Source organism: Callospermophilus lateralis, chromosome 10, assembly GCF_048772815.1.
Source record: "Callospermophilus lateralis isolate mCalLat2 chromosome 10, mCalLat2.hap1, whole genome shotgun sequence".
NCBI classification, from domain to species: Eukaryota; Metazoa; Chordata; class Mammalia; order Rodentia; family Sciuridae; genus Callospermophilus; species Callospermophilus lateralis.
In genome coordinates this window covers 13109203-13130743 of record NC_135314.1, presented here as the reverse complement: position 1 = coordinate 13130743, position 21541 = coordinate 13109203, and the positions used below count along the sequence as shown (strand labels likewise).

Below are 21541 nucleotides of genomic sequence, written 5' to 3'. Positions count from 1 at the left end.
AAAGAGGCTGGCAGACCCATGTGAATCTCTATCAGAAATATCATATCATCTGAATGAGGATCTTGGACAAAAGCAGGTTTTCATCATGTCTATGCACCTGTGAATATTTTCAGTGTTTTGTGACAGGGAGTAGCAGAACTGGCAGGATTTGTGAGTCAGAGGATGTTTTACAGTAACTGTAAAATCAGAGTGAAGCTTCAGTCTTCCTTACGAGTTCCTCCACTGCGTACTTTTAGAGTGGTGGAACATAGTTTATGTTTGTCTCTGACTGTCTTAGGTGTTGAGCTATTCTCTTAAAATAGTTCTAATGTCTTTTAGTAAATTTAATTTCATTGAACATTAACATCAAACAAAAAACATCTTTCTGTGATTGAGTACCCTTGTTCCCACTCATACTTCATCAGTTGCTAAAAATTGAGGAAGCAAAGAAAACCACATGCTTCATTTTGTCCATCTGACCTATCCATACACTTTTGCGACATGTCATTCCTGTACTGCACAGCACTTGTAAAATGAAATACCTGTTAAAAAAAAAATGTAGGATAGAGCACCCAACACTAACTTAGAGCATTTTACACTTGATCCATGATCTTTATTTAGAATGATAAAGAAAATCATGGAGTAAATAATATTTCTAAGCAGAAAAAGGTGATTTATTTGCTGGACAGTTTAAAACATGTTAACACAAATTTCACAATAAGAAAAGAATAGAAAAAGAAGAAAGGAGGAAGGAAGAAAGGAGGAAGACAGAGAGAGTGGGAGGGAGGGAGAAAATATAGGAGGCAAAGAGGAAAAGAGGGAGGAAGGGAGAGATGGAAGAAGGAAGAAAGGAAAATCTTTTTCTTCCATTGACGAATAGAAACAATCCAAAACAAAAATAAAAAGGAAATACATAATTCCATAATTTACATAGTACTATATAATCATATTGTAGGGATTAAATTCACTAAAGGTAGAATGGTATATGGTATTAAAAATAGAGCAAGAATTTCATTTTAAAGGCCCATAAACAGATCACAGAATTCTTACGTAGGAACAAAATTATCTCAGTTATGAGCTTGTTTTTGCAATAAGTTAAGATTCACATGATATTGTCTAAGGCACATGAAAATATGACTATGCCCTGCCTGTGGTTTTCCCCACCAGCACCCGTGGTATATAAAAAGCAGGTGGCAGATAGTGACATCCAGACTCAAGACACCTACATCCGGATCCTGAACTGAACACTCCACTCCTGACAGCATGAGCTGCTACTATGGCAACTACTATGGAGGGCTGGGCTATGGCTATGGTGGCTATGGCTGTGGCTATGGTGGCTATGGTGGCCTAGGCTGTGGCTATGGCTGTGGCTATGGTGGCTATGGCTATGGATGCTGCCGCCCACTCTGCTACAGAAGATGCTGGTCCTATGGCTTCTACTGAGGAATTTCTTTAGCTGCTGAGCCTATTGGTGGTCACGTTCTCTCGCACTGGAATCATCTCCGACTTTCTTCACATTCGAAATTTTTTAATATCTTCAAAAATACCAACTATATACCAATCTGAGCAAAATGAAGGAAATCATCATGCTTATTTTGATTCATCCTTATCTCTTGGATTGTGTGATAATTTGGAGACAAGATTTCCTTTGATAATTATCTTTAAAACACTATGTAAAATGTGGTGAATTTTGACTCTCAATTTGTAAAAAAAATTCATAGTATTAAATAAACTCTTTCACTGGCAAAAGTGCTCTGTTATGATTCTATCAATTTCCCTCCATTTGTGTGCTTTGTCTACTTGTGCATTTGCATGTGTTTATCCATTGTCTGTTTATAGCAGTATATGAGTGAGAAAGGACAAGCTAGAGCTCTTTTGTGATAATTAAGGTTGTCAAAATTAATGAGGTAAAAATACAAATTCTTTCCAAAAGGTCAGACAAAATGCATTCTTTTTTCAACTATTTTTTAGTTATAGGTGAACACAATATTTTTATTTTATTTTTATGTGGTGCTGAAGGATCAAACCCAGTGCCTCATGCATTGTAGGTGTGCCTCTACTTCTGAGCCACAACCCAATCCAAAATCCATTTATTTATTTGTCCCTTTATCTGACTTAAAATTTCCCTTTCCTTGTATGTTTTTAAGAGCACTTTTCTACAATAGTGTTTGTATTTCACATCAGATCATTTAAATAAATCTTTGTATTTTATATTTTGTGTCATTGAAATCACCAGTGATTTAGATCATATCAGCTCTACCTCTTCCTCTATGAAATGTTTCTCAAATAAAATATGTATGTGTGTTGTGTGTGTAGAGAGATCGATAGATATTGATAGATATAGAATAGATCTATATCTATATCTATATCCGTATCTATCTCTCCTCTCTAAACAATGACTTCAGGCTTTATCATATTGAATATGTCTGCACTAATGATGACATTCTGGATTACCATCATGGCAACCAAATTGCATTTAAAAATATATCAGTTAATCTGCAATTTAGAAAAATTCATGTATTATGCATAGCAAGATAAATTCATGAAAACCATGAATTATTTTCTCAGAATCAAACTAGTTTTAGTTTATTTTCTTTTTCACCCTGAAGTCTTGTCATTATGGGATGTAGTTGCCTGCATATGCTAATTTTCTCCAGAATCAAATTCTTTCCACTCTTAAAGTAGTTATGTATGTTCTTTTGGGAAACTCAAACTGACAGCATTAGGTGCAATGAAATGCTGGTGGGGAAAGTAAAGAATAAAGGTACCAATACTCTGGAAAAAGATGGTGAATGACTGAAATTAGCAGTTCTTAAACCCAGGCAAGAGGCTACTGTGACAAAAAGTAGCCAGCAGTATTCTGGGTCTATTTTTCTTTTCTTTTCTTTTTTCTTTCTTTCTTTTTTCTTTTTTTTTTTTAATAGGGCTAGCAAACCATAGTTGGAGACACAGGAGATCCCAAGCTGCTAAAAACATTCTGAAAAGACACTGAGCTTCACGGAAGTGTTTTAGAAGCTCTGAAGTAGCGCGGCTCCATTTTCTAAGATATCAAGCAGAAGTTCTTTAAAAATTAGATGGAAATTTTGTCCTTACCAAGGTGGTGAGATAATAGTCACTAGATCTCAAGATGTGCTAAGAAGTCTCCTTAACTGAAAGAGAAAAAAACATAACCTCTGTAGGTTCCACAAAAAGAGGTAAACAGACCCTACCTAAAATTCCAGCAGCCAAGTTTTATGTTAGTCTGTATCTGAATTAAGACCTTCGGACCATTTCTAACAGCCCAAGAGCAATAAAAACACCCTGAAAATTTAAAGGTATAATATAATATTGTTCTGTATCTTCTGTTGAGCCTGTGGAAGCGTATGGAATTGTGCAAAAGAAACAACCAAAAACAAAACCTACCACATCATGAGCCACATATTGGAGCTTGCAGACAAGACATTTTAAACTAAACATGATTGAAAAACACAAGAAACATCAAAGAACATATGAAATTAGCAATAAAATAGTAGAAATATAACTAAATTCAAATTCCAGTTCTTAAAAAGAGTAAATGAACAATGTACTCATTTAATAAATTTTTCTTCAGGAAAAAAAATAATCTCAATCATTAAACTTAAACTCAGGTTTGTAAAAAAATTTTACTGACTTAAAGACAGAACTATAGAAAGGTGAATTTTGAAGATTACAAAATATTTATCATGCTTCGTGAACTGGTGAAACATCCATGCAACTGAAATTCTGCAGAGGAGGAAAGAGTAAAGCAAGAGACATTTAGTTGGAGAAAACAGTATCACTTTCTCAAATTGTTGAACAGCATCAATCTACCAATTCTAAGTGCTATGCTCTGTCAAGAGGGATAATTCCAATTAAAATCACATGTAGGCATAACTCAATAGCAGAAAATTAAATGCAAAGCCAAGATCCTAAGCTGGAGTAAAGAAACAGATCATCTACAAAGAAAAGCAATAAAGCTGACTGTAACCTCCTCCACTGAAGCAAACAATGCTAAAGTAAACTACACTGACATTTTAACAATGGATTACATATAACTATCAATCTAGAATCTCACAGTTGAAAATGTCCAGATAACAAAATGAAATAAAGAAATATTAATAAAACATATTTTTTGAAAAATAAAATTAAAATAAATGTTTTCATACAATAGTGAGAAAATTGATTCTACTGAGAATGAATTATAAGAAAAAAATCAGTTTGGGGACAGAAGGAAATTGATCTGGTTAAAAGCATGGGCATTCAATAATAAATTAATTGAAAAAAATGCAGATAAATATTAATCATACACAAAACAGTGACTATTTCTTTTAGGGATTAAATATGCACAAACTGGCTTATTAGGACAGATTAACAGTAATATATATTGCAATCTACTGTAATGAGTCAATAGATTTGGAAAAGTCAGAAAATACAGAAGTTTAGTGAATTGTGAAAGGAAAACTCTGAACTTTGGAAAACTGTTTGCTTCTAGGTATATACCCAACCAACAATCGCTGTTTTGATAGATCAGCCTGAGAAAGCAAACTTTTTCTGTAAATAGCTACATAGTCAATATTTTAAAGTCTTTTCTTATCTGTATCTCCATTGTTCAGCTCTATCACTGCACTGTGAAAGTAGTACAGACCATATATAAAGGAATCAATAAGAATGTTTTCCAGTAAAATTTTATTTGCCAAAAGAGATACCAGAAAGAATTTGTGTACACCTGGGTTAGAACATTATTCAATGGAAGTTTTTCTTTTTCACCCACTTTTAGAACAGTACACATCCCTTCCCTTTGGAGTATGATTATCAATGTCACTTGTTCTTTCCTTACTTTGTACAGGGGACATCTTTGCCTTTGTCTTTGGGTTCAGGAATGTTATTTTCATTGGTAAAATATTTATAGGTATGTCTTAAATACAGGTTTGTGCATGAACCTCTGGTTTTCTGGTTACCCTCTTTCCTTTTTACCTAGGAGATGCCCCAGGACCTACCGACCAAGGAAGATAAGAAGCTCATGAAAAAAGTTTGAAGTCAGCCTGACACTTGAGCTAATCCCAAATAATATTAGGCAAATTCCATGCTGACCCACAACCACATATGTAAGGCATATGCTAATTCTATATGAAACTGAAGTTTCTTTTATTGGTGCAAATTTATTCTGGTGAGAACTGTCTTAAATACAAGCATAAGAATAGCAAGAAAAATGTGAAAGTAGCATAAGTTCATAGTAGCACATTTTTAATACTGAAAAATAGAAATACAAATAACTTTCAATAATAGAAAGAATAAATTGCAGTATATTTGTACATTGATATTTTATATGGCAGTTAAGTATTAACAGAAATAAAATTTTGTGAATTTCATTAAAAATGTGTTGCAAAAGAAACCAAATGAAAATATCTGATTCATGCAAATCCATTTGTATAAAGTAAAAAAAAAAAAATGGCAAAATAAACCCATGGCTTTAAAAAGTAGGAGATGTTAATATGTAGAGCTGATACTGAATGAAAAGAGGTTCATTTGGGAGACTGTCATCTGGGATACTGTTTTATCTTTGAAAATCTAATTAAACAAGTATTTTCTCTTTGAAATTTCATCATTTGTTCCAACTGATGATCAAATATTGATACATTATTGTTAATTGAACTCCATAATTTACATTATGTGTACATTCTATAGGTTTTGACAAGTGTATAGTAACATGTATCCATGGTATAAAAACCTCATAGTTAATAGTTTTGTTGTCCTGAAAATATCTCCTATTGAGCTTATTTGTTCCTCTATCCTAACCCCTAAATCCTTGGCAATCAATAATCATTTCACTTATTGCATAGTTCTGCCTTACTTGGGATCATGTGGCTTGTGCCTTTTGCAGATGGGCTTCTTTATTTCAACAATAGGCATTAGATTTCCTTCATGTCTTCTCACCACTTGATAACTCATTTATTTTTAGTGATGAATAAATTTTCATTATTTAGAGGTTTTATGATATATTTATCCAGAAACCTACTAGAGAATATCTTGCTCAGGTCCAAATTTTGGCAATTATGTATATTGTTGCCATACACATATACATGAAAGTTTATATGTGGACATAATATTTAAATTTCTTTTGGTAAAGGAAGGCTACTATTGAATTGCAAAGTAAAAGCATTTTTAATTTAATAAGAAACTGTCATGTTGTTTTCCAAAGTGGCTATATCAGTTTGGATTCAACCAGCAATGAATGACAGTTCATGCTGTTCCATATCTTTGGTTGTGTTTGGTGTTCTCAGTATTTTGGATATTATCCTAATAGGAATGTAGCAGTATCTTGTAGTTTAAATTTGCAATTCCTTAATGACATATGATATTGAGCATTTTTAATATGCTTCTTACCATTTAGATGTCTTCTCTGATGGTGTATTTCTTTAGATCTTTTGCTCATTTTCAATTGAGTTATTTATGGGATTACTAGTTTCCTTATTGTTGTAGAAACACCTCATATTAAAGTCCCATACTATGACTACAGGGATCCTGACATTTGTAGCAAAGTAATCTTGTTTATGAAGATTTTGTTTCATCATATTATTCAAGTCAAGTTTGAATATGTGGTAAATGGTACCCTGGACTTCTTCCATCCCCTATTAAGTGTTTTAATAGAGGAATTGTGCAGAAGGCTACAGGCACTCTGGGGCATTATATCCCTGTTTCTCATCTGAATCATCCTCTCCTGTGTTTCTACAGCATGTTCATACTTTTTATAGAAATCATTATGGTGATCTGAATTACGGCTATGGTGGGCTGGACTATGGCTGGGTAGGAGTTGATCTAGGTCTATTGCTGTGGCAATATGGACTACTATAAAGTCTTATGGACTATTGAGGAATATAGCTTGGATTATTTGATTCCTTCTCTGTAATTCACTGGGTTGGCTCTGTTTCCAGGATTCTTTTCAAATCCTAATTATTTTTTATTTTTTCTTCAAATTACAGCCAACCTGGTATCAGCTGACAGGAGCAGTGGGTGGGTGGGGGCTGTGGAAAATTTGAATTTTTCATATTTTACATTAGTTGATTAAAATTGTTTGAAATAGGTTGTGATTTACAGAACATTTTTATTAAATTATACTCCATTTCAATTATTCATGTGGTTTAATATGACAGGATTCAAGGGCAGAAATGTAAACACTATTTTAAAACAGCATCATCATTGTTAGTTTTATTTTGCTTTCATTCACTACATGTCTTTTAGTTCTGAGTGATCAGAACTGAAGACACAGCCCGATTTGCCTCCCAATCGAGATGCTAATGTACAACTGTGCATTCACATACACCTATTACAAGTGCCTCATCAACAACTTCATACAAGAACCTTATCTTCATAAACTGAAACTGTAACTAATAATTACCTTAATTACTTTATAAGAGGTTCCACAATGTAAGCCTCATTTTCCATGATGCTATTTTGGTATCTCTGTTCTTCGACTATCCCGGACTACACATTTAAATTGAACCAAGTATTGATTTGCCTTTGTGTCACCCTATATTGGTCCACTTCAAATATTTTTTCCATTAGGATTACTTTTTCAATCACGAGGAATTCCCGTTTTTATAGCATGTTCCGTGTTTGTTTACAGAAATTATTATGATTATTGTATTTGTCTTTATCTCACTTATTTCATTTAATATATAATATCTTCCAGATTTATGCATGTTGTCAGAAGCATTTTCTTCTGTCTTAAAGCTGAATAATATTCCAGTGTGTGTGAAATATTTTCTTTGTCCCTCTTGCTGTGTCAGATACTGGTCCTATGGATTCCACTAAGAACTTCTGGACCCACTCAGCCAGTAGAAGTCTTCCTCCTATATTTCCCACAATTCTCCCACAATTCCCCCTGTAGTAGTTTATTTTTCCCTTTCTCAACAATGAAATGTTTATCAACAGTATTTCACCTTCAGATTGACTCCTTTAGATGCACCATGTTTCAACTTGATTGATCAAAGTTACATGTAACCCTTACCTTTAATAAGAATGATTACATCTGATATGTTATTACTTTACCATTCACTGTAACTTAACAGCATCAATGTGAAAACTTTGCTGCTTTTCCAAAAAAAAGTTGCCCTTTCTTGAAAAATGCTTTGCATATATATTCATTTTACTTTGTCATTTTATGTGCATGCTGTGTTGTCTATATATATTTCATTTTCTTCTATGATTGTTCATGGGTAGTAACAGAAGATTTTCCATAAATACATCTAGAGGTTCTGGATGGTTAGAAAACAACAGTGTGTAAACTGTGTATCAGGTAATGGTGTTGACTTAGCAGCAGGGTAAAGAGACACATTCTGTTTCTTATTCAATCATTCTAAGAAAAATGAGGATGTTTGATTTATATGGATCATTGTATCTGGCCAAGCCTCCTCCAGTTGTCCATTGATAAATAAAATTACCAGGGCTGGGGATGTGGCTCAAGCTGTAGCACGCTCGCCTGGCATGCGTGCGGCCCGGGTTCGATCCTCAGCACCACATACAAACAAAGATGTTGAGTTCGCTGAAAACTAAAAAAATATATATATATATACATTAAAAAAAATTCTCTCTTTCTCTCTCTCTCTCTCTCCCTCTCTCACTCTCTCTTTAAAAATAAAATAAAATAAATCAAATTACCCTGAGTACAAGCTAAACATACTAACAGCAACTAAGCAATGTACAGGTGAAAACAGATTATTTGAAGAATTTTCTGCACATACCCTTCATAGCTAGGGTTTGCTCAATGCAGCTTCTCATTGTATTCTTGGCTTCCTAACAACACAACTTCCTGCTTCCATTGACTCCAAACTAAGCCACAAGTGCTACATAAAATGTTGTAGTTGATTTTAAAGAAAATATCAAGCCAAGCTTTCTACAATTTTTGGTTTAGACTGTCCACAGGTACAAACATCACTGTGTCTACACAAAACACCCTCATTCTTCACTGAAAGGAGAGGAAGATGAAGAGTGGCGCCATGCTGTCTGATGCTGTTAGAAAGAATTTACAGCAATCCCTGGACAACCATAAGACAGAAGGGAACCCTGAGAATGAAGTTGCATTGTGCTTGAAGGAGCTCAGTCCTAGAATTGGAAAGTCAGCATGATACTTCTACAATGCCTACATCAGGGACAGTGACATTTACAGGATTATAGGAAACTGTAGATATACTTAAATGTTAATAGTTGGAGGGATCTTAGTAAAAAGGTCATAGAAATTCTTTGTGCTGCTCTTAATCAGTTCTCATTGAAATATCCCAATATAAATTATATCAAATATTTCAAATAATCAACAAAGATTGAGATCTGTTCCCTAGTTATTTTCTAAATAGCTTGTATTAAGTGCTTCCATGTGACTGTCTCTCTTATTATCTCCATCTAAACTGGATATGTACTTATTTACAGATGGTAAGCTTTTAACTAAGGCATTGTCTACAAAAATGCACCATTTCCATTTATACACACCCTTGGCAGTTTCTTTGCACCATGCTCCTGTGGGATTGCATTTGGTCACTTCCACCTCACATTCTTAGGATGTCTGCTCTACAGTTCAAAAAGGGAAGGAAAATTCTGTCAAGTTGCTGACTGTAGTTTTGTTAATTGTGGATAAACATGCAAAGAATCCTCATCACCATCTCTACACATCTATTCATATTTGAAATTTCAAAATTACCAAAGGCATTGCAAAAGAACAACCTGTGGCCATGCTGAAAGCAAATTCATATAAATTATTCTTAGGAATCTGCAATATTTATAAAGCCAGGTAATATAAGTCATTTTAACTCAATATACATTAAAATACTTATATTTTATATTTTACCATGAAGTTACCTTAGAATTATCTTTCTAAAACTCCTTCCTCAACAATTTCAACAATTAAATCCTATGAAGATGATTGAATCTCATGAATAGCTCTAAAATATTACTAAATTGTAGTAGATAATATTAGTGAATGGATTTTATTTATATATATTTGAGAGCTATATTGGCCTCTATGATGAGTCAGATATAATCAATATAAACTATCCTTAAAAATGTTAAACAAAATAGAAAAAATGGAGTTAAAAATGTTAAAATACATCAATACCTCAAGAGTATATTTCTCTATGCCATTATATTGAGTTTCTTCAACTGTTCATCTGAAGCAAACTTCACTCAAACACTTTGTTGGGCTCTTTTTGTTCATACCATGTATATAGCCTTTGACACTGGACCCAGAAAGGATCAGAAAAGGTTATCTCCATTATATCAATATCTGAATGCTCAAATATTCATCTTAAGGACAACTCTGGAGCAGAGTCTCATGAAGTCAAGATTTGCTTTCACAAAGCACAGACTTCTCAGATAGAAGCTGAGAAAGATCAAGATCAGTCCAAGCATTACTTGGGCCTTTCTATCAAACACTTTTTTTATGTCACTGCAGGAGCAATAGAAGATAATTCCAGAAAATCAAGCATTGGAACAGTGTCTATACCCCACAACCAAACTCAATTCAATTTACAATCAGAATTGCCTCTGGGGGGTTCATAAATTGGTGAAATTTCACTTTTTTCATTTTTTTCACTTATCTCAATATCAATATTCCAGGGAATTAATTTAGACTAGTCTAATTTTGTGTATATTTCTATTTCTGTATAAAAACCATTCATTCCATTCCTATTCTTTCTAGTCTTAGTGTAAATATTTGAATAGGTCTTAGACTTTCTGCTTTGCATGGGGTTTATCTTTTTATGAACTCATTGTCTTCACGTAAGTCTCAAACCTCTTTTATAAAATGAAACTACTTTATTATCAGATACTTCCTCTTTCATTTGTTATGCGTCATAAAACCACATTATCCTAATGAAATAGTTTAAAGGTGTACAATCATCATCTTATCATTAGAGATACCTGAAGAGATATGGAAAACAATAATCCTACAAAAAAATCCCCCAAAGAAAAGTGGAGAGGCAATGCAGCTCAGGAGGAGGGAGGAGAAATTAGCCAAGCACTAACTTTCCAGTAATTCCTCTCCAGAAAACAACAGGCCCTGAGGGAAGGAGGTGAATATTGAATATTACGCTTTGGACTTTGACCTTCCCCCATTGCAAATTAGTCCTAAAAGGACACAGTACTTACTGAACAAAAGACCCTGAAGAAAAGAGGTGAATATTAAAATTTATTGGGATACAATAAATTCCAGAAAAAGAAATACCCATCCCTCACAATCTGGACTCCTATTCTCCGAGTAACAATGAGTTTCAACAATTTTACAACTGCCCTCCTGAGTTAAAAGTTTTAATCTACATAACCAGCCCTTGACCCTCCAAACAGCACACCCACAAGTTCCAATGATGAAACCACCCTAATTGTACCCTATAAAACCAAAGTTATTATTCTATAATAGATGGCCATTTAAAATAAATAAATAAATAAATAAATATAGTTGTAGTTGACACAAAAACTTTATTTTATATACTTATTTATATGTGGTGCCAAGGATCAAACCCAGCACCTCACACATGCTAGGCAAGCACTCTACCGCTGAGCCACAACCCCAGCCCCATAGATGGCCATTTTTGCATCGAGAAAATGATTCCCCCAAGGCGCCTGAGTCCACAAAGAACAATAAACAAGTTCCCTGAATCTGTTGAGGTCTACATCCGTCATTTTGCGTTTACAATATCCAATTAAAATAATTCAGTTTAGTAGAGTACTCTGGTGTGGGGAAACATCAATATTTTCAAAAAACTTTTTGACATTTCTACATCTTAGAGCACATAAGGCTATGAATTAGAAAATATCACACTGGGAAGCATATGCATGATAATAATATTAAAGTAATATTATTATGATTGGTACATAGTAGACCCTCAATCAACAATTCCTAAATAATTGAATGCCATTTGCTTAAATGATGAATCCTATAAAATTATACCACTTGAATGAATTTCATTAATTTGATTAGGAGCATGAATGAAACCAGAGCTTCGCACCTGAATACACAGACACAGACACATTCCCATTATCTCATTGTCCAAATGACAGCATTGTGTGTATTGCTGCTACTTTAGGAAGTCTACCTTCATGAGCAGTGGAGAAGTAGGGTCTGACAGTTCTTTTTTATCCCTCAATCCTCCTACAACTATGAAAATATGATGTAGATAATGATCACTCTGTTTGGTCAATATAATAACTGAAAAGGATGTGAGCAGAACTAAAATAAATTAAGCAAATCATAATTACTTTTTAACAAAAGTGAAAAATATCTTCCTATATTACATTAAGAAGTGCAATAATTCAGGGGCTGGGGTGGTGGCTCAGCGGTAGAACACTTGCCTAGCACGTGCAAGGCCCTGGGTTCGATCCTCAGCACCACATAAAATAGATAAATAAATAAAGTAAGGGTATTAGAGAAAAAAAGAAGTACAATAATTCACCCATCTGTCAGCCATGACATTTCACTCTATTGATAGTATAGAATGTGAGAACAGCAGTGCTTAGGGCATCTGCAGCCCATAGTGGAGTACTGAAAAGTGCTTGCCCTGCACAGATATTGACATCCCATCAGAGAAAGCTGATTCTTTCTCCTCAACTGAGCATCTCAACTTCTGACATCACAGGTTATAATGGCAACCTCTGTGATGCCTGGTTCCTGAGCGTGGGCTGCTCTGGTCCCCAGTGCTGTGGGTTCCATTATGGTCTTCCTGAGCATCTTAACCTACAGGACTCCTCCACTTGTATTTCCAATTCCACTTCCATATTCTTATTAGAAATGCCATCATCTTTCTGAACTACTAAATAAATTCAGATCTAGCATTTTGATTAACCAAGTCAAAGGGAAGTCTTGTAATTTGTGCAAAAGTTTTACACGTTATTTGATATTAGCCTCTTCTACTCCGTGTAATGTCATCACTTAGTTTCTGCAGATGATTGGTTTCAGAACTCTTGAGGATACCAGAATCCATGTATATTCTTTTATTTAAAAGAGTGTAAGTTTTGCATATAAACTCTGTATATCCTTCTGTGTAATTTAAATGGTCTCTAGATAAATCCTAATACCTAACATAAAGTAAATTCTTTTTAAATAGTCAACATTCTATATTCTTTAGGGAGTAATCACAAGAAAAATAATGTCTGAACTTGTTAAGTATAGATGTATTATTTTTCCAAATAATTTTGACAATAGAATCTAGAGATGAGGAATCCAGAGTCAGAGGGCTGACATTATATTTATTTCATGTATTTCATGAAATGAAGTTCATATTTAAAAAAACTGTGAAGTCCTATAAACTGTGCTTTAATATATTTACATTAATTTTGCTCCATTCATTTTGTTTTACTTATATATGTATGTATGTGTGCATGTGAGGAAGAGTGATAGGGAAACATACACAGAAAGGTAGAGACAGATACTGAAGAACAATACTGTCTTTAAATGTTTCCTGAGATTTTGACATATCTAAACATCCAAGGATCTGAACATGAGTTGTTTTTATCTAAGATATATTTACCTATGTAATCAGCTTCCCTGGAAAAGTGTTACTGTATTAGAACAGACTATCAATTAACATTCATATATCAAATATTTAAATGACATTTCTGTTACTCTAAACAGTCCCTTTCTATCACTACATATAACAATCCTGCCTTTGTGTATTTATTGACTCCCTAAGTTTAGGCTTAGTGTTGTGCCTCAAAAGAGATGATTTACTCTGAACACCTCACATGATTCTATCTGCATACTTCGTGTCATCAGATCACAGGCACAATACAGATAGTATCTCCTGTCCTGTGGTTGCTGGCTACCTAATGTCCGATATTAAAATCTAGCAGGGTCTGAGCTCACCAGCTCTACACATCCAGCTTCAATGGCCTGAGCATTCCCAAACCTTGTTTAGCCATCACAGCATTTTAACACAACACATTAATGAAATGCTGATGACTAATATAGGCACCAAACATTATCTGGACACTTAAAAAAATCTCTTAATTATTTGGACAAATATGTAATATGTATGAAATGAAACATAGTCTACCTACTCAAGAAATACATTGTATTTTCCAATTTCAAAAGAAAGAAAACTTGTTTTATTTTTTTTTTCTTTTCCAACACTAGAACTTTCTCCATTGTCCATTTGTCACTTCTATCATATCATGGTATGGACAAGAGACATAGTAATAAGAAGATATCAAGAGATAGTGACAAATATCACACAATACAATGTCTTAAAAATGATTGACACATGTTTATAAAAATATATATATCAATTGAAAGAGATAAGCAGACCTATGTGAATTTCTTTCAAAAGTCTCAAATGAAATAAATGAGACCCATAGGGAAAAGCAGGATTTTCATCATGTTTCTGTACCTATGACTAGCTTCAGTGTAGCAAAGTGTAGAACTGGTATATTGTGAAGCTGGAGTCATTTGGGTCTGGCAAATGTAAAATCAGAGTGGAATTTCCTTCTTTTTTGTGAAAACATACAATATCTACATTTAAAGTGGAAGAAAATAATTTAGATCTATCTCTGTTTGGCTGTCTAACTCATTGAGCAGCTTTTTTATAATAGGTATAATTTACATTAGGTAAATTGTATTTTAATAAGTGTCAGTATATATTGTAGCAAAACAAGAAAATTCTTTTCATGACTGAGTATCCTTGTTCCTACCACTACTTCATCAGCAGCCAAAACAGTGGAAGCAAAGAGGGGTGTATGACTCATTTGGTCCCTCAGATCGATCCATAGGCATGTCATTCCTGAAACTGCACGTCATTTATAGGAGGAAAAGTGACAGCTATAAAAAAATAAAAAATAAAAGAAATTGAGGATGGAGCACTCAACTTTAACCTTACAGTATTTTACACTTGCACCAGAAAACTTCACTTGGGATGAGGAAGTGAACCATGGAACAAATATAGTTTCTAATTATAAAAAAGTAATTAATTTTCTAGTAAGTTTGAAACCTAAGGAAAGTCCAATCTCTCAAGAAGGAAGTGTTTTAGTTAGCTTTTTTTGCTACCATGAATAAAAGATACCAAGAAAAATTTTAGAGGAGAAAGAGTTTATTTGGGGGTTTCAGTCTATAAAAGTTGGCTCCATTCCTCAGGGTTTCAGGTGAGGCAGGGAACATCATGGCAAGAGAGTAGAGTGGAGGAAAGCAGTTCATATGATAATCATGAAGCAGAGAGAGAGAATGCACTGATCTCACAAAATATATAACTCGACCGCACACAACCAATGACCCACCTACCCCAGTCATTTTGTATCTCCTTCAGTTACCACTCCATTAATTCTTATCAAGAGATTAAGTTGGTTGGGCTAAGGGTCTCATAACCCACTCATTTCATCCCTAAGCCTTCTCGAATTGTCTCACACATGAGCTGTGAGGGGACATCTGACATCCACATTATAACAGGAAGAAAAGAAGAAAGGAAGAAAGAAAATAAGGGTGGCGGAAAGAAAATCTTTCCTTCTTTTGAAGAATGGAAACAAAACAAAAATGAAATACCTGTTGTCATAACTCACAAGGGACTATACAATCAGATCACAAGTATCCAATTGACTAAGTGTAGAGTGATACACGTCATTCTAAATAGAACAAAAATTTCATTTCAAAGGCTCATAAATGGATCATTGAATCCTGACATAGAGGCAAAATTATCTCAGTTATGAGTGCTATGTTTTGCAATAATTCAAGACATTCATGACATTGCCTGGGGCACATCAGAGAAATAATATGACCATGCACTGCCTGTGGTTTCCCCCAAAACACCAGGGAGATATAAAAGGCAGGTGGCAGACAGAGACATCCAGACTCAAGACACCTACAACCTAATCCTGAACTGAACACTCCACTCCTGACAGCATGAGCTGCTACTATGGCAACTACTATGGTGGGCTGGGCTACGGCTATGGTGGCCTAGGCTGTGGCTATGGCTGTGGCTATGGCTGTGGCTATGGTGGCTATGGTGGCTATGGTGGCTATGGTGGCTATGGTGGCTATGGTTATGGATGCTGCCGTCCACTCTGCTACAGAAGATACTATTCCTATGGCTTCTACTGAGGCATTTTCTCAGCTGCTGAGCCTATTGGCTGTCACATCCTGTCTTACTGGAATCCTCTCCAACTTTCTTCACATGAAAAATGTTAAATGCCTTCAACATTCCAACTATACACCAAAGTGTCTGATAAAAATGAATGAAATCAGCTACCTGTTTTGATTCATTCTTATCTCATCTCTTGGATTGAATGATAGTTTGGAGAAATGTTTCTGTTTTTTTTTTTTTGATAATTAAAACATTGCATAAAATGTGGTTGAATTTGACTGTCAACTTCTTTGTAAACACCCATATTATTAAATAAACTGTATTTCATTGGAAATATTGTTACAATTGTTTTCATTTGTCCCTATCAGTGAAGCATGTCCATTTGTATATTTGGATGTGATTAATCATGTGTGGGGATTTTATAGAATTGGGAGAGAAAGAGTATGACTGAACTCTTCTGTGGTCATTAGGAATGCCAAAATTAATGGTATAAATAAGTCTTCTAAGAGATCATACAAACTCTCTCTCTCTCTCTCTCTCTCTCTCTCTCTCTCTCTCTCTATATATATATATATATATATATATATATATATATATATATTTATCACCCCTAAAATTACCCTTCTTTGTAAAGTTTTATGAATGGCCTTTTTTTAAGACAGTAGTGTATGTATACAACATGAGATCATTTTAAAATCATTCTTTTTGATGTTTCATTTCACTTGCACCACCAGTGGTTGTAATATATCATCTATACCTGTCTCTGTGAAAGTATCTCAAATTAATTGTTTACGTGTTTGTATTGAGAGATAAATATGTATAGGAATACATAAATCTCTCTATATAGATATGTATATGTACATATGTAGACATCTATATCTATCTCTATATTGATATTTATATCTATGTTTATATATGTATCTATATCTCCTCCCTAAAAAATGACTGAAAACTTTATCAAAATTTAAAATATGTGCACTAATAATGGCATTATGGACTATCACCATGACAACTAAATGGTATTTCAAAACATGTAAACTTATTTTTGTATTTAGGAAAAATTAGCAAGTATGTATAGCAAGATAATTTATCAAAACCATGAGCTACTTTCCAAGTATCAAATTAGCATTAGAGTATTTTATTTTTCATCTCAAAATCTGATCTTATCCAATGTGCACACTTACATAGGCTAATTTACTTTGTAATCAAATTCTTTGCACTCTTAAAGTGGTTATGTTTCACTTGGGAAACAAACTGACAGCGTTAAATGGAACGGCTGGTGGGGAAAGTAAGAAATAATGGGGTGAATATTGTGAGGACAGAGAAATTTGGTGAAGGTGAGAAGTTGGCAGGCCTAGGAGCCAGGCAAGATGGTGCCATGACAGAGAGTAGCAGAATTCAAAGTCCGCTTGTAATTTTTCAAGCCCAGCAAACCATATTTTGAGACATACAAAGACACAATTTGACAGAATGTGCTGGGAAAATACTGACTAGAGCCAGGTTTCTCCTTGAGATATTTTAGAAATTGGAAGTCACAGGGCTCCATTTCCTAAGACACAAAACAGAATCATTTCAAATAAAATTGAAAAATAATAAAAACTGTGTTTGTATCAAGACAATGATAATATCATCACTAGAAGATTAACAGAAGATTAAAATGCTTAACAGAAAGATATAAAAGACCATCATTTATAGACAAGACCAAAAGAAATAAGTGGACCCTAACCAAAATTCAGAGCCTAATTTTGCACCAGTCCTTGTATGAATTTGGTCAGTCACACATTTTTTAATAGTCCAAGAGCAATACCAGTAACAGCAACACTAGTTTATAAGGTAAAATATAGTATTGCTTTGGATCCTTTAAAATTTTCATAGAAAATGTTGAACTTATGGACTCTCTTGGAAATATGCAAAAGAGGCAAGAGATAACATCAGCCATGACTGGAACTTGTACCAAAACTGGAAAAATGAATCAATCATCAAATTAAAATTGAAGTTCTTTTTCTAAAAAGCAAATTAATAATATAGTAAATTATTTAACAAATTTTGTTTCAGAAAAGTAATGTAATATGCCTATTACTAGATGCACCAATCCTCCTTAAGAAACTTGATTTATTGGTCAGTTTCAAAAAATAAAATATTCGCTATCTTTTTTTTTTTTTTTGGCAATGCACAATACAATGACTCAAAATTTATTGGCATATGCTTTATGAAAAATAAATATCAATTAGTAGGTGAAAGATACAAGCAGATCTATGTGAATTTCTCTCAGAAGTCTCAAATGATCTGCACGAGAACCTTGGAAAAAGCAGGTTTTCATCATGTGAATGTACCTGTGACTCTTTTCAGTGTTCAATGACAGCAAGGAGAACAACTGGTGAGAGTTGTGAGACAGAGGACTTTTGGGTTCAAAAAATAAAATCTGACTGGAATTTCCTTCCTTTCTTACCAATTCCTCCAAAGTCTGCATTAAGAGTGGTGGAACATAATTTAGATTTGTCTCTGACTAGCTAAGGTGTTGATCTATCTTCTTATAATAGGTTTTGTTTATTTATTATTAATTAAATTTTAATAAATTAATAAATTATTGATGAGGATACAAAAAAAATTGTTCCATGACTGATTATCCTTGTTTACACCAATGTTTAACCATCAGCTAAAATTTGAGGAAGCAAAGAAGGAGCTCATGGTTCATTTGGTCCCTCTGTTCTACCCATGCACTTTTACAGAAACATGACATTCCTGTATCTGCATGGCATTTTAAAGAGTAAATGTGACAAATATTGTAAAACATGAAGAATTGAGAATATAGCATCCAACTTACCTTAGGTTGCTTTAGCATTTGTAACGTTCGTGGTTGATGAAAAAGGGAATCATGGAGAAAATGTGGTTTCTAACTAAAACATGGACATGTGTTTTTTGAAAGTTGGAAATATAAATTAAGAATAAGTTCACAAGAAAAAAATGAAAAGAAAGTAGAAGGAAGGATGGAAGGAAGGAAGGAAATTCTTCTATTAAGAATGGATGAAACAAAACAATAATCTAAGTGAAATACCTACTTTGAGACAAGGCATTCAAAGTAGAATAAGAATTTCATTTTAAAGGCCCATAAATGAATTGCAGAATCCTGACGTAGGAACAAAATTATCTCAGTTATGAGGCTTGTTTTGCAATAAGTAAAGATGTTCATGATGTTGTCTGAGGCACATGAGTGAGAAAATGTGACCATGCACTGCCTGTGGTTTTCCCCACCCAGCACCCATGGCATATAAAAGGCAGGTGGCAGACAGTGACATCCAGACTCAAGACACCTACATCTTGATCCTGAACTGAACGTTCCACTCCTGACAGCATGAGCTGCTACTATGGCAACTACTGTGGTGGGCTGGGCTACGGCTATGGTGGCCTAGGATGTGGCTATGGCTGTGGCTATGGTGGCCTAGGCTGTGGCTATGGTGGCTATAGCTGTGGCTATGGTGGCTATGGCTGTGGCTATGGTGGCTATGGTGGCTATGGTTATGGATGCTGCCGTCCACTCTGCTACAGAAGATACTATTCCTATGGATTCTACTGAGGCATTTCCTCAGCTGCTGAGCTACTGGCTGTCATGTCTTGTCTTACTGGAATCATCTCCAACTTTCTTCACATGAAAAATGTTAAATGTCTTCAAAAATACCAACTCCAAACTCTCTGAGAAAAATGAATGAAATCAGCACGCCTGTTTTAATTCATCTTAACCTTTGATTGTATAATTGTTAGAGAAACGTTTTCATTGAATAATTACCTTTATAACACTATGTAAATTGTGATCAGATTTGAATCAAAATATGTAAAAGATACAAATTATGAAATAAATTGTATTTCACTGGAAACGTTGCTGTCTTACAATTCTATTGAAATGTGTCCATTTGTGTGTGTGAGTGTATTGGTATATGTGCTTGTGATTAGTCTTATGTGTTGTTCATAGAAATGCTAGAGAGAGAGAGTAAAAGAGAATGTTAGAGTTACTTTGTGGTCATTAGGAATTTAAATTAATTTACAAATATTCAGTCTTTCAGGAATCACAAAAAATTATTCATTTTTGTTTTTCATATCCTCTAAAATTACCCTTTGATTGTAAGCTTTTTAAAATGGGTATAATATACAATAATGTTTTTATACAACATGAGATCACTTAAAAATCTTTGTATTTACAGATTTGTGTCATTTGCACCATCAGAGGTGAGATTATATCATCTATAGCTCAGCCTCAGTGAAAGTATTTCAAATTAAATGTGTGTATACAATGGAACATAGATGTTTAGATGTGTGTATTTATATGTGCAGATAAGTGTATGAAACATATATACATAAGTATATATGAACATCTATCTTTGTCAATATCTTGATATCTATATCTTTATTTGTAACTACAGCTCCTCCCAAAAAATAACTGCAGACTTTATCATATTGAAAGTGTGTACAATAAAATGACATAATGTATTATCATCATGGCAACTCGATAGTATTTCAAAATAAATAATAATTTCTTCTCTTTAGAAAAAATTGGGTACCATGAATAATAAGATAAATTTATCAAACCATGAGTTGTTTTCTCAGTATCAAATTAGCAGTAGTTTATTTTCATTTTTATTCCAAAGTTGATTGAGTCTTCATCAAATGAACATGACTCCATTTGCTAATTTTCTCAGAATCAAATTCTTTGCACACTTAAATCCATCATGTTTCATTTGGGAAACAAACTGACAGCAGTAAGTGCAAGGAAATGCTAGTGGAGAAAACAAGGAATAAGGGGAGAACATTCTAAAGATGGAGAATATGAGTGAAGGGGTGAAATTGGCCATTCTAGGAGCCAGGCAGGACAGTGCTGTGACACAGAGTGACCAGCAGAATTTTGAGTCCATTAAGTTTTCATACTGGCAAACCATAGTTGGAAACATACAAAGACACAGTCTAACAAGAATGTGCTTGGAGAATACTGACCTTAACAGAGCCAGGTTTGTCCTTGTGATATTGTAGAAATTGGAAGTCACAGGGGTCCATTTCCTAAGACACAAAACAGAATCATTTCAAATGAGATTTAAAAAAAAATAAAAACTGTTCCTATCAAGGTGATGAGAAAATCATCACTAGAATTAAGAAGAACCATCCTTCTCAGAGGAGACAAAAGAGCATCCACTGCAGTCTAGACCAAAAGAGGAAAATGGACCCTAACCAATATTCAGAGCTTAATTTTGCATTAATCCTTGTTTTAATTGGGTCACTCAGACATTTTCGAACAGTTCAAGAACAGTGACAACAATACAGTTCTCTAAGGTGAAACATAATACTGTTCTGAATCTTCTAGGATTTTAATAGACAAGTTTGAACTCATGGACTCCCATGGAAATATGCACAAAAAGCAACAGATAACAAAAGCCACATATTGGAACTTGTACTAAACTTGTAGAAATGAACCAAGAATTAAATTAAAATTCTAGTTTGCTTTTAAAAAGGCAAATGAATGAAACAGTCAA

At 34.1% G+C, this 21541-nt stretch overlaps 1 protein-coding gene across 1 annotated transcript; it reads left to right on the top strand.

Moving 5' to 3' along the window:
• The first annotated feature begins 1242 nt into the window (after nt 1-1242).
• LOC143408769 (keratin-associated protein 20-2-like) lies at nt 1243-1422 on the top strand. The gene has a single exon (XM_076868641.1). It carries the CDS (start codon nt 1243-1245, stop codon nt 1420-1422), a length of 180 nt encoding a protein of 59 aa, XP_076724756.1.
• Nucleotides 1423-21541: the final 20119 nt, after the last annotated feature.

Bases quoted from the DNA above. Each gene is read 5' to 3' on its own strand.
- LOC143408769 (XM_076868641.1), top strand. From the start codon at position 1,243: ATGAGCTGCTACTATGGCAACTACTATGGAGGGCTGGGCTATGGCTAT.